This window comes from Pyrgilauda ruficollis, unplaced genomic scaffold, assembly GCF_017590135.1.
Source record: "Pyrgilauda ruficollis isolate IOZ18807 unplaced genomic scaffold, ASM1759013v1 scaffold98, whole genome shotgun sequence".
NCBI lineage: Eukaryota > Metazoa > Chordata > Aves > Passeriformes > Passeridae > Pyrgilauda > Pyrgilauda ruficollis.
Window position 1 is genome coordinate 505,984 of NW_024531932.1, and position 13,761 is coordinate 519,744.

General features: G+C 55.5%; 2 protein-coding genes across 2 annotated transcripts in view; one reads left to right on the plus strand and one right to left on the minus strand.

Annotated features, from left to right (window-relative positions):
- The window catches only part of CDH23 (cadherin related 23), a 178,118-nt gene that overhangs the window by 128,706 nt on the left and 35,651 nt on the right, over positions 1 to 13,761 (plus strand). The window contains exons 24-31 of the mRNA XM_041490062.1: positions 748 to 861; positions 2,054 to 2,202; positions 9,691 to 9,751; positions 10,613 to 10,761; positions 11,752 to 11,887; positions 12,057 to 12,445; positions 12,538 to 12,639; positions 13,179 to 13,181. Coding sequence (XP_041345996.1) covers positions 748 to 861; positions 2,054 to 2,202; positions 9,691 to 9,751; positions 10,613 to 10,761; positions 11,752 to 11,887; positions 12,057 to 12,445; positions 12,538 to 12,639; positions 13,179 to 13,181 — 1,103 coding nt within the window. The remainder of the gene's footprint in view (positions 1 to 747; positions 862 to 2,053; positions 2,203 to 9,690; positions 9,752 to 10,612; positions 10,762 to 11,751; positions 11,888 to 12,056; positions 12,446 to 12,537; positions 12,640 to 13,178; positions 13,182 to 13,761) is intronic.
- On the minus strand, positions 3,896 to 4,291 carry CUNH10orf105 (chromosome unknown C10orf105 homolog). Its single transcript, XM_041490025.1, has one exon. The coding sequence runs from the start codon at positions 4,289 to 4,291 to the stop codon at positions 3,896 to 3,898; it is 396 nt and encodes a 131-aa protein (XP_041345959.1).

The window sequence follows — 13,761 nt, forward strand, 5'->3', positions numbered from 1 at the left end:
GCATAAATGGAATTTTGGGGCATTTTTGGGCAGGTAGGATTGGGTGGGCAGCAGTGCCGCCCAGGCAGTGCCCGGCTCATTCCACAGCTGCAGCACCTGCAGCAGGAGGCTGGGGAATCCCCTGGCCATGGTTTGACTTGCAAACTGCACACCAAGCCCTCAGGAAGAGGGTAAAAACAAAAGTGTCACCACCAGAGAGTCACTTTTCCCACAACAGCAGCCTGCTTTTCCATGTCACAGCCCCCCTGGCCTCTCCACAGGTGAAACAGGGTGTGCTGTCCCACAGGTACCACAGCTCACATGCAAAGTTACCCCAGTTTGCTTCAAAGCATTCAGGAAATGATCCAGCTTTTCCTACAGCCATTGGATTTTTCCTGTGCTGTGAGGCAGAGGGAAGGTGCTCTGCCAGGGACAAGATACAAAACCAACCTTGCATAGCTGGGCTGACCCTGTGCCCAGGCCACAGAATCCAAGGAAATGGCCTCAAGTTGCACCAGGGAAGGTTCAGATTACATACTGGGAGAAATTTCTTCACTGAAAGGGTAGCCAGGCATTGGGACAGGCTGTCCAGGGAAGCAGTGGATGCTCCATCTCTGGAGGTGTTAAAGGTCAGGTTGGACAGGGCTTGGAGCAGCCTGGTCTAGGAGGTGTCCCTGCCCACGGTGAGGTGTTGGAACAAGATGACATTTAAGGTTCCTCCCAACCCAACCCATTCCAAGTTTCTGTTCTGCTTGTGCTTTGCTGCAGGTGGGAACCAGGATGGCAAATTCAGCGTCGGCTTCAGGGACGGGGTGGTCAGGACAGTCGTGAGTCTGGACAGGGAGACCGTGGCATCCTACACACTGATCCTGGAGGCCATTGGTAAGGATTTCCCAGGGATCCCACTGCCACACAGCCACATGTGGTGGCCATGCATATGTGAAGCTCCCTTGCAGGCGTGTCAGAAGGGCAGCAACCTCTCTCTACAAACCGGAGTCTGGTCCTGGTGCTAACATTACACAGCCCATGTGAACTAATGTGTCCCACTTCCATCATGACTTTTGCAGAGGATGTATTCTCCTCTCAGGTTTGCCCAGCCCCAGGGCTCTCCCTTTCACCTGAGGAAGGCAGGCCCACTGTTCCTGAGAGGCTCCACACTGTCCAGGGCAGCCCTCTACCCAAAAATGCCAAGGTCACAGCATCGTTGCCCTGCTGCCATGCCAGCCCTTGGCTCTGTGGCTGCTGATTAACCCTGAGCCACCTGGCACGGGCAGAGGGTCCATGTGCCAAACTCAGCTTGGCTGTCATCCCCAGAGCTTTATAATGATGTGCCTGTTCACAGATGACTTGGATGTCCCTTTTGAGAGGAGAAGTGAGTGGCCTGGACAGAAATGCTGGGGGCACAGCATTGCAGGTGCCACAGGGGCTGCAGCAGGGATACTGCTCTGCCTGGGCACACAGGACTGCATCCCAAGGGGCAAAGGGTCTGTTGTGCCCCTCCCATGGGGTCACACTGCCTGTGTTTTCCCAGATCCCACAGGCTCCCAGCTGGGTGGGTTTAGTGCTCCCTGCAAATCAAGCATGGTGAAAAATCCAACCCCAATCCATGCTTCCCAGTGCCTCATTCTTCCTGGCAAATCCAAGAGCTGTGCTGACATGTCCTTGTCTACTGAACATCAACCTATCCTGGTGCTCTTTGACTGTGGGCTGAGCTGCAGCTATGGGAAGTTCATCAGGTTGCCTTCATCTCCCAAATCCCTGGCCTCCAGCAGTCCCTTCACTTGGTGTATGGAATAGCAAATCCTCTCTAATGAGCAGTTGCATTTCTATCCTCACTGGGCTCCATGGCAGAGCTTGGGGGCGGTTTGACTTTTCCTTTTTCTTTCAAAATAGCATGGTGGTTTTGCAAAAACCACAACAATAGAAACGGGGGGAAAACCCTAAAAAATTCGTGGTTCAGTGTGGGATTTGAAATGTTTTCATTTAGAAATCTTGGTCCTGTTATTTCAGCAGCCACGGGCTGAGCACGCCCTGTGCAAAGAGATGAGTGAACCTCCCCTTTCTGTCCCTACAGACAACGGCCCCACCGGGAACCGGCGCACCGGGACTGCCACCGTGTATGTGACTGTCCTGGATGTCAACGACAACAGACCCATCTTCCTGCAGAGCAGCTATGAAGTCAGTGTCCCCGAGGACATCCCAGCTGCCAGCAGCATAGTGCAGGCACGTGGCTCTTCCCCTGGGACCCTGGGGTGGGAGGTGGGAGTCCCCCACTGACTGTGCCCTGACCATGAGCTGCTGGAAGCCCAGGGCAGGGATTTTTCTCTCCATGTCTGTTCCCTCGGGCAGGGTGGGATGTGTTCTTGCTCATACACTCCTCTGCTAGCCCAGGCTGTGAGTGCCAGGGAGAAGGCAGCAAAGAGCAAGGGAAAATTAAGAAACTCACCCCATTTCTGCAGGGGGTGAGAGGAGAAGAGCCAAGCCCTGTGCTGGCGAGTCCACTTTGGCTACATCCCTGCTTTCTCCCTCCTTCCAAACAGAGATCTCCATGGGGAGGGAGAAGAGTGCCTGCAAAGAGATGCTCAGAGAGGGGGAAAACCCTTGGAGAGGGAGAAAAGCATTTGGACTTTGCTTTCATTTTTGTTCCTCTTTGAGGGAGCGGTGGGCAGAGCTGAATGGCTCAGTGAGCACGGGATGAATGCGGGCATTCACACAGGCTTCCAGCATCCCTTCAAACCCTGGGCTCTTCTGGAGCAGGCACCAAAGGCTCTTTGCAGAGGGCCCTGGGAAGGCTCCTCCTGCCTTCAATACCTCTGCCGGCACAGGGAAAGGGACAGCTTTGTCCCTGGCTGTGGCAGGCAGGATGAGTCACCGGCAGAGAAGAAAGGAGCCTTTTGCCTCCTGCAACAAAGGTTTGCTGGGAGCCGTGTGTCTGCTCTGGGCAGCCAGTCCCCAAGGGATCCTGTGGTTCCTCATCACCTGGTGTGCCATGGCACGGTGTGCCTGGTGTCTCTGGGATCAGTCTGCAGTCCCAGGATGGAGGTCTGTCCCTGCACAGGACTTCTAAAATTGAGCCACAAATCGAGTGGCAAATTGGAGAAATGGAGGGAACTCGAGTCTGACTGGCGACAAAGTGCCTTTTCTTAGAACCCGCTTCCCAGAAGAGGGGGATGCCCTTGGAAGTCCATGGCAAAAGAGAGGAAGTAATTGGGGGGAAGTTGTTTTTCCACAGAACAACATGGGAGAGAAACAGAAATGAGCCATCACCCGGCTTTAGTTTAATTTACACCTTCAGTGTGAACCATTTGTACAGAAGGTCCCTCCCCTCAAATGCATCCCCACATCCCCAGGGCAGCACGAGAGCTTCTGAATGTTTCCCCATCCCTTTCTCCCAAAATCAGGCAGACCAGGGCCAGAGAGCAGGAATGGGAATGCATTGACCACAGCAACCCACAGCTCACTGCATGGAGGGGGGTGACAGGGACCAGGCAGCACGGGGGAGCACGAACCTCCCTCCACCTGCTCCAGAGCACAGCTCAGGGGAAAACCTCCACTGAGGATTGCTTTCTGTGGAGCAGGTTTGCCCTGGGCTGCCTCTCTTCACGTAGCCAGGTTGCTCCCACTCTCTTCCAGGTGGAGCACAACTTGCACAATGTTTTCCAAAAGAAATGAAGCAGCAGGATTTTTTTTTTTTTTTTGCCTGCCCGGTGGTAGCTGCGTGTGGGCGTAGTTTGGATGCCTCCACCTTCCCTGGCAGGAAGCAGTAACCTGGAAAGCATTTGGGAACCTGACATTGCAAAATCTCCTGCCACCTCACAGACCCTGGAAATGACTTGCTCAAAGGGTCTCTACTCAGGATACCAAGGGATGCTTGAGAAGGGAGCCAAAAAGCTTGGGAGAGAGGAGCAGGGCAAGATCACATTTTGGTGGACTCCATAATGTCCCAGTCCTGGCTGCTGGAGAAGCTCCTGGGACAGGCCAGCGGGCTCTGGGACACCAGCTGGCTCCTCCTGAAGCTGCTGATGGAGGCCCTCAGGGAGCCCAGACGCTTCCAGAGCCTCAGCTGGGGCTCGCTGGCATCCGCAGGGTGGTGGGGCAGGCACTCCTGGGGGCTGGAGAAGGACTGGCCCAGCGCTGCTGGCCTGCAGAGGGTGACAAAGGTGAGGAGGGTGGCCAGCACCAGGAAGATGCAGACGAGCCCAACGATGATGGGCAGCCAGTCTGTCACCTCAGGGGATGTGGCACTGGGTGGCACTGGCTCCAGAAGCCCAGGGAGAGGTGTGGTGGGAGAGGTGCCATTGCCAGAGCTCATCTTCCCTGCAAGGTGACACAGAAAAGAGACACAGGTGATTACCACGTGGAATCTGGACAGACAGCCACCCTCTGGTTAAACTGATGGATTCTTGCCATGCCTTGATGTCCAAGATTCTCCCAGCCATGTTTTCAGTGGCACAGGGGGACAGGGGGTGTCCATCTGCTTTGCCAGGAGGCAAAGCACAGAGGTGGGGCTTACACTTGCAAAGTACCACCCTGAAATGAAGTGCAAAACTGCCTGGCAAAGAAATCTGCCTCTATTTATGGCCTCTGGGAGGACACTTTCAGGGAGCACACACACATTGCATGAAGATTTTCTGGAAGAGATAAATATCCATGTACCACAGAGAGCTCAAAATCATCCCCCCAAGCTGCTGAGGTTTGGTTCTCCTCTGTTCCCAGAAATGCAGGTTTGTTGAATTGGGGGTTTTGTGATTATTCTCCCAAAGAATAGTCTCCCAAAGAGTATTTGTGATTATTGGCATTTGGGGGGTTTGTGATTATTCTCCCAAAGAAATTGGACAGTTGGTTGGGCCTGTGCCCGGATAAGTTCCCATCAAGCTGTGGTGTTGTGCTAGCACTGTCTTTATTATTTTGCAAGGGTGAAGAGTAACACCCTCTTTTTGGCATGACCTTAGTCATGCCAAAAATCCTCATGCCAGGCATTTTGCTGAGCTGCTTCCAGGCTCAGACATGTCATAGGTGATACAAACCACCTTCCCAAAGTGCTAGCAGTGTTAGCTCTTGCCTAACACCTGGTGGAGACTGTCCTCTCCTTTCCCCAGCAGGTCAGATCCTCCCAAGAGCATTTTGCACCCTTTTTTGCTCACATGCCCACCCCCAGCCCCAGACAGGCTGTGCCAGAGGCTGGCATCTCTCCAGCTGGAGATGAGGAGATGAGGGCTGGGGAAATCCTGTTTGTGCCAACCCTCTGCAATGCCCTGTGTGCTGGAGGTAAAGCTCTATTATGCTGACTTCCCTGTGGAGATGTGGGAGAGCTGTCTGACTGGTCTGTGGCTGGGCAGTCTCCTGCTAAACTGGGATTTGGATTGAGCCAATTTAAAGCCAAGATCTTAGGAGGGGAAAGGCAGGGCTGTGGGGGCTGCCAGGGTCTCTGGGTCTGCTCTTGCAGCCACCATCCCAAAGTGACACAGGGGTGTGTAAGGCAGCAGCCAAACACTCCCCATAAAACATTCCAAAAAGCGGAGAGAAGACATCAGTGGCATGGTCTTATTCACTAAGGGTGTATCAGCCTGCTCAGAGCTTGGGGGTCTTTGGGGAGATGGTGCTGTTTCCACGGGTCAGGGCCAGGTCTGTGCCTGGAAAATGGAAAATGCAAAAACCAGTGGGTCAGCGTTTGAGAGGGTGAATCCCTGTGTGTATTGCAGGCAGTCCCAGGGATGGAGCTCTGGTCACCTCCTCCAAGGAGATGTTTGCACCTCTCTTCACCCCAAATGTATTTTTTTATCCATAACCAGCTCCATCCCTTCCCCTCAGCTTTGGGAACAGAGCAGCAATCCCAAGGACTCGCTGCTCCAGGAACAGGCTCCTCTGTGCTGCCCAGGGCAGGAGAGCTAGCAGGCAGGGCTGCAGTGTGTCCCACACCACAGGCAGCCTGAATCAAGGTTTCCACGGCTACCTTAAAGCTGGCATTTACCGACTGCATGTGGTGACCTTACATTGTTCCTTAAGAGCCAGCCAGGAGGCATGGACAATTCCTTCAGGCTCTTTAATTCCTTCAGGCTGGTTTTGCTCCCTTGCTCATGAGTTTGTCTTTTAAATTCACTTGACAGTGTTGCATAGAAACCCATCAGGAGGGATCACAATGATGTTTTCCCAGGCTTCTTCAGCCATGCCCTGGTTCTCCTCACACCCAGCTCAAGCTGGCAGAGCTTGCATGGCATTGCCCCTTCCCAGCACCACCGCCCCACCCAGGCTCCATGTTCTTCACCCTGCTGGGTTAAAAGAGCTTTTCCTGCCCTGGAAATCCTCCCCAGAGGTTCATCCCTGCCTGATCAGCTCCAAATCTGACACATCCCTGTGAGCACTCAGGCTGCAGCACTGGCCACGAGGCAGATGAGGATCAGAGTGGGGGAAAGAGAAATTGCAAAAGGTAAAATGCCCCTGAGAAAGGTGGAAAGGTAGAAAAAAAGAATGATTCTCATGCCTGAGCAGCAGAGAGGGTTCTCCTGCCCAGCACCAGGCACTGCTCCCTGGCCTGGCCCAGCTGCCTAGTTTGGCAGTTTTTCCATCTGCTCTCCCTCCCTTTCCTCAAACTCCTGCAAAGAAAAGCCTGTTCTCAGGCACTGCCTGTGACACAGCTCCCATGAAAAGCAGCTCTCATTCCCCTGCCCGGCTTGCTTAGCAACACTTTTCCTGGAGCTCCCCAACTTTTCCCAGTGCACTAAATCTTTCCAGGGGCTGGCAGGAGGAGGTGATGCTGGGCAGGACCAAACCCGCGGCTGCCTGACCCGCCTGCTGGGGTCCCCAGGGCTGTGAGTGATGCTGCTCCCCAGCAGCCTCGCTGTTACACGGCAGAGCTGCCCCCACAGGACATTCCCCCTCTCCCATCACCGGGAGAGACTCGGCTGGGAAGGGAGGAGGGATGCCTGACCCCGGTGCCCACCCCAAACTTTGCACCCCCACCCATTTTCAGCGCTTTCCCCAGGCTGAGGGCAGCAGCTCTGCAGCCGGGGGTCTGTCTCAGCCCGGGGGGTGACCTAAGGAGCTGGCAGTGGCTTTGCCGCGGGGATTTGGGCTCCCTACCTCTCACCAGCCGGCCGAGCCCGGGCTCTGCCTCTCGCACTCCCTCCTTGCCGCCTCTCCCACCGCGCTCTGCCGGCTGCCAGCCCCCTCCTCCCTTTGGGGAGGGTGGGACAGAGGTGGCAGCCGGGTGGGGACAGCCTGAGCCGGCAAAGCCGAGGGGCCCTGAGCCCCTTCCCGGCGCTGTGGTGCCCCGGAGCTGTGTCCTGCCGGAGCCGTGTCCCCTGCTGGGGTCGAGCCCCCCGGGATGCGTTTCCTACAGGATTTATCCCTGTAGGGTGAACGAATGGTACAGTCGTGGGCTGAGCCCCCGTGGTGGGAGGGCTGGCACCTGCCTTCCACATGCTTTCTCCCCATTTTCCCAGAAAATCGACTTTTTCCCCATTCTTTTATTGCCCCTCCTCATCCTCTTCTGACAATTTTCTCCCAGAGGGGGCTGTGACAGGCTGGCTGTGCCTGCAGCCCAGCCTGTGGCAGAGGGATAAAAGAGGCTGGAGCTCAGCTTGGCTGCACCAGGTGCTTTCCACCTGCAGCAGAAAGAGCTTTTCTCCCACTGCTTGCCCTGCAGTGCCACTGTTTTCCCAAGTTTGGGACAGTTTGTCAAAGTACCACCTTTCAGCAGGTAAAACCAGCAGCAGCCAAGCTTTCCTCAGCCTGTAGGCTGGCAGAAGCACACCTTGCTTTAGTGCGAACTACTGATTTTTAATAAAAAACAAGTGCCTGGGCTGACCCATAGCACCCAGTTTATGTAGCAAAGCTTCAGCTTCGGGTGAGCTGAGGGGCTGTTTGCAAGGTGCAGTTGGCTCATCCTGAAATGGACTCTCCTGAGCACAGTGGGGCAAGGAATGGCACAAAAAGCTGAGAAGTTTTGCCTCCCATCCCTTTGTTTTTCCTGCTCTGGCTACATGATAGCTTTTCCCTGTGCCATGCCAAGGCAGCTGGTCTGCCTGGGCGTCGCTTGCCTGCTGTTGTGGGGCCCATCCCATCCCATCCCATCCCATCCCATCCCGTCCCATCCCATCCCATTCCATCCCATGGGACAGGAGACAGCCCAGCTCTGCCTCAGGGAGCCCAGCAGGTGAAAGAGCTGGTTTGGGAGGGAGAACTCCCCGCTGTGAAAGGAAGTTCTTGGTGGAGCATGGAATAATCCACGAGCAAGGTATAAACTGGTCTGGGACAGAGGAAAAGAGCATGTGTGGGCACAGGGGTGAGAAATCCAGATAGAGGTCAGTATTTTCCAAGTTTTCTGCTGCCACAGGGGAAGGGAGCAAAAGCAGTTCAAGGTACCTCAAAACCACATTTCAGAGGAGCATCTCTGACTCCTTCAAGTTGTGTGGGGCTGGGGGTGAAAGCCCTCACTGTTCCCACTGCACGTGCACCCTTTGCAGCATTTCCTTTTCTCTGCATAAATCTGGATGTAAACCTTCCCAGGAAAAAGAAACTGCTGGGTAATATTGTGGGAAGAGGCAGAAGGTGCCTTGCAGAGGGGAGCAGGGAGAGAATAAAGGCTCAGGCATTCCCTGCATCCTCGCCCTGGTGATTTGTGAGTAGCCACTCTGCAGTCGAGCTGTGGGTGCTTTGTGGGGAGTGGGTTTTGCCAAGAAAAGATGCAGGGGCTCGGTGCCAGCTGGACTGGAAGCCCTGGCCCTGCTGTGTGGGGCTGGGGGTGAAAGCCCTCACTGTTCCCACTGCACGTGCACCCTTTGCAGCAACATTTCCTTTTCTCTGCATAAATCTGGGTGTAAACCTTCCCAGGAAAAAGAAACTGCTGGGTAATATTGTGGGAAGAGGCAGAAGGTGCCTTGCAGAGGGGAGCAGGGAGAGAATAAAGGCTCAGGCATTCCCTGCATCCTCGCCCTGGTGATTTGTGAGTAGCCACTCTGCAGTCGAGCTGTGGGTGCTTTGTGGGGAGTGGGTTTTGCCAAGAAAAGATGCAGGGGCTCGGTGCCAGCTGGACTGGAAGCCCTGGCCCTGCTGGTCACTGCCAGGTCCCGCTTCCCAGCTGCTGACTGCTGGCTGGGGTTTAGGGGAAGCACTGCAGTCTTGTTCAGTGACACCAGAGGGGACCCGTGCCTTGGTTTTCCCAGGGCGGGTGGCAGACTCGCTCCGTGCCGGGACTGTGCAGTGCAGCAGAGCCCAGGGCTGCTCCCACCCCTGCTCAGGGGCTCACAAGGACGCTCTGGGTTGCATTCACATTGCCTTTGGCAGTTTTTCTGCGTGCTGCTGCTTGGGTGACTCACCGGGATGCCATGGGCTGCATGCCCACCAGGCACGAGAGCAGCTCCCCCTGCCCAACTCCAATCATCCCAGCAAGGCTCCATCCCTGCTGGCAGTGCCGCTGGGACAAGCACAGGGTAGGATTGAGGGAGGCACCTCCTCCAGCACACAGACCCCTGGGATTTGTGGTGTGGTCCTGAGGCTGAGCTCCCACCTCAATCCAGCAGCCAAGGGCTCCTGAGCCCACTGTCCCTGCTGTTCAATGATGAGGGCAGGGTAACTTACTTTGCTTTGTATTTGGTAAGCTCCCCAGCTCAGGTGGAGGAGAAGGATGTCCAGCTTTGGCAGGGTAGGAGGACTCATCCTAGTCTGGAATTCTCTGTCCTTGACCTCTACTCCTCTGCTTTTCTCATGAAGGTGAAAGCCACGGATGCGGATGAAGGCATTAACGGAAGAGTGTGGTACAGGATTGTCAAGGGTAAGTCCAGGTGCCCCTTTGTGCACCAGGGAGTTTGTCCCAGGCTCTACCCTCAGGAGCCTCAGGAGGTTGAGCTTGCCATCCTTTTGCATTTTGGAGCCCACAGAACCATTTCTCTCCGTTTCTCCCTAAAGCAAAATTCAGCTTCAGGGCTCATTGCTGGGAAATGATTTGTCATGGATGGGCAGTTAGATAGAATCCTAAAATCACAGAATGGTTTGAGTGGGAAGTGACCTTAAGGTTCACCTCATTCCAACCCCCTGCCATGGGCAGGGACACCTTCCACTACCCCAGCATGCTCCATGGCCTTAAACACTTCCAGGGATGGAGCAGGCACAACTCCTCTGGGCAGCCTGTGCCAGGGCGTCACCACCCCCACAGGGAAGAATATCATTCCAATATCCCATCTTTCCCTGCCCTCTTCAGTCTGAAGACATTCCCACTGGTCCTGTCACTCCAGGCCCTCGTCCCAGGTCCCTCTCCAGCCCTCTTGGAGCCCCTGTAGGCACTGGAAGAGGCTCTAAGGTCTCCCCAGAGCCTTCTCATTCTCCAGGCTGAACAGCTCTCCCAGCCTGGATCCAGAGCAGAGTTGCTCCAGCCCTCAGAGCATTTTGTGGCCTCCTATGGACTCACTCCAACACATCCACATTTTTCTTATTTGATGCATTTCTGTAGCTCCTCCTGGCCTGACTCAGGGCCAAACGCTGATGTAGCTGAATCTGATGTAGCCAGAGGAGATGAGGTTGAAATTTTGCTCAATAATCTCCCTCCAAAAGAGCCCCCCAGGGAAGGCTCAGTGTGCCACCAGGATGGGTGTGGAGGCAGCGGGCAACATCCCTCTCGTCTTTTCCCCATTTCCAGGAAACGAGCACAACCACTTCCGCATCAATCCCAGCACGGGGCTGGTGATGCGAGGAGTGCGGCACCTGGACAGGGAGCAGAACTCCTCCCACGTGCTGGAGGTGGAGGCCTACAACACGGAGCAGGGGCCCATGAGGAGCTCCGTGCGGGTAAGGACCTCGCAGCCCCCGCGGGCTGCACCGCAGAGCCGTGCGCGCCAAATGTTCACCGTGCTTGGTCCTTCCCAGCGCTTGCAGTTAGACAGGAAATTAGAAAGATCTGGCATGGAAAAGTCTCTGGGGGCTGCTCGTGGGTAGAGAAGAGCTTGTTGGTGGGGGGGGGGGGGGGGTTGTTTGATTTTTCTTTTTTCCTGTGGTGTTTTGGTGCCGTTAAGCTGCTGAGTGGCGCAGCAGTCACTCGGAGGGAGTCCTGCTCGCTCGGTGAGAGGCGGATCTGCTGCTGGGAAGCAAAGCTGAGCCTCAGCCTGTTGAAAACCGTGTGTCCTGGCCAGGCACTATTTAAATAATCCAGGACCCAGCGGTGACAGTCTTCAGCTGCGGCACAGCCGCTTCCCACGGTTCCCACAAACCCAGGCCTCCAGTTGCATCTATTCTTAGACCCAATGGTGGGGTGGGCTCTGGCTGAGTGTGAAGTGCCCCCAGCACCAGCAGCAAGCAGAAAACCAGGAGAAGGAAATGTGTTCCCTGGGGAAACAGCACTGAACTTGGAGCAAAAATTTCCCAGCGAGTCTCCAGCGTTTCTGTGTTGTGAGGTCTCCAGGGATTTGATCGGGTGATCCCAGAGGATGGAGGAATTGATGTACCCAGTGTACCTCCTCCCCAGCAGGGAAAGACTGACTCACTCTGACCCACAGGGCTTGTTTAAATCTGTGATGTTAAACCCTTTGTGTTCACTCTCCATGACGTGGTGTTTGGAGAAGAGATTGTCACAGGATCATGGAATGGGTTGAGTTGGAAGAGATCTTAAATCTCCCCTAGTTCCAACCCCGCTGCCATTGCCAGGGACACCTCCACTAGCCCAGGTTGCTCTGAGCCCTGTCCATCCTGGTTTGAACACTGAAATGTTTCTCCATGAGCACCATGAAGGGTTGGTTCCCCAGGCTCACCTGGTTCACGCGTGGTTTCTCTGGGGCGTCCCAGGTGATTGTGTACGTGGAGGACGTCAACGACGAGGTGCCGGTGTTCACCCAGCGCCAGTACAACCGCCTGGGGCTGCGCGAGACGGCGGGAATCGGGACCTCGGTGGCAGTGGTCAGGGCCACCGACCGAGACACAGGTGGGAAGGGCAGGGGGGAAACACCCAGTGTGGGGGAGGGCAGTGAGATCAGCCACTGCACGGATCCTGGCTTGGCTTGATGGGCTCTGCTGGAGGGAGGTGTCAGTGGTGCCTGCCTCTTTGGGGTGCTTGGTCCAGCCAGCACCTCCAGTTCCTGCTCCCTCCCCAGGGAACGGGGGTCTGGTGAGCTACAAAATCGTGTCGGGCGCGGAAGGGAAGTTCGAGATCGACGAGAGCACGGGCCTCATCACAACCATAGAGTACCTGGACTACGAGACCAAAACCAGCTACCTGATGAATGTCTCTGCCACGGACCAAGCGCCCCCCAACAACCAGGGCTTCTGCAGCGTGTATGTCAGCCTGCTGAACGAGCTGGATGAGGCCGTGCAGTTCTCCAACAGCAGCTACGAGGCCGTGATCATGGAGAACATCCCCCTGGGCTCCGAGGTGCTCCGCGTCCAGGCTCGCTCCATCGACAACCTCAACCAGATCACCTACAAGTTTGACCCCAACACCAACCCCCAAGCGCTCTCCCTCTTCAAAATCAATGGGATCACGGTAAGCAGCCACAGCATGGTCCCTCCTGGCCTGTCTGGGCACTGTGAGCTTTGGTTTTGGTGGCCAGCACAGCTGTTGCTCATGCTTGGCAGGGTGTGATCACGGTGAAAGGCCAGGTGGACCGAGAGAAAGGGGATTTCTACACCCTGACAGTGGTGGCTGATGATGGAGGACCGAAGATTGACTCCACAGTGGTCAGTAGCTTCTCCCAGCTTCCCCACCATCCACTGTCAACCTCAGACCACCTCCCTCTCCCAGGACAGCCTGTCCTAGCTGAGCTTTCTGCTCCAGCTTCCAGAGTCCAGAAACCCTGATTTGGCGGGAAACCTGCTAAAATAGTTTTGAAGGAGGTAAATTTAGGGGCCTTGAAATACTCCACAGTGGTTTGTGTTTCAGAGGGTTATATTTAGCAGTTTCACAGGCAGCCAGGCAGGGGTGATTTGCATTTCTCTGCTGGGTGCAGGGCCAGCCCATGGGTGCCGATGGCTCTGCTCTCCACACAGTGCTGTGCTCTTCTCTGAACCTCTCCCTGGGTGAGGGGCAGATATGCCAACCTCAGATAGAAAAAAACAAAGGGATGCCCCAACATTGCCGCTTCCAAATCACTGCAGAGGGGTACCCATGACCCCTGTCACTGCTGTGGTAGGATGCAGGGTTAACCCACACTTCCTCATCCCTTGCTAACTCCTCATTGTTTGTGTTCTCTGTTTCTCCCTCTGCTTTCCTCCAACAGAAGGTAAGCGTGCTGGAGACCAGAATCCCTCCCAGGGTCCGCACTGAGCTGCAAGGAGGGACTGGGGTGGAGGTCTCCAGCCCAGTCCCACCAGCACCAGCCTCTCTGCCACCCCCAGGATGTGGGGCAGCCCCGTGAGCCCCCCTGCTGCTGGCAAGCAGAATCCCGGCTCCCTGATCCGGCACTTGGGACAGCAGCTGCCGGATCTGCCACAGTAGCTGAATGAGCTCTCCCTGCTCCCGTTTCTCTGTTTTGAATCCAGCAGCAACAATAACTGAATCACCCCAGGGCGCACAGCTCTCTCCCCAGCTTCCTCCCGGGATGTTGTCACATTCAGCCTGGCCGCACCTGGGAGCTTGAGGCACCCATAAATAAATCCCCGGGAACAGAAAGGCTCTTCCTCTCTCATTTCTGTGTTGCCCTGCAGCACTTTGATTACAAACTCGATGAGAGCATTTCCTCTGCCTAATTGTGGCCAAGGTAGCCAGGTCCCCTTCGAGAATCTGATGCTCATTTGCCTTTTCCAGGAGGGAGCTCAGGTCTCCTCCACACCCAGCTTGCCCTGGTTGAGTTAAACACACTC

Excerpts from the sequence above, each read along its gene's own strand:
- CUNH10orf105 (XM_041490025.1), bottom strand. The coding sequence starts at position 4,291 with ATGAGCTCTGGCAATGGCACCTCTCCCACCACACCTCTCCCTGGGCTT.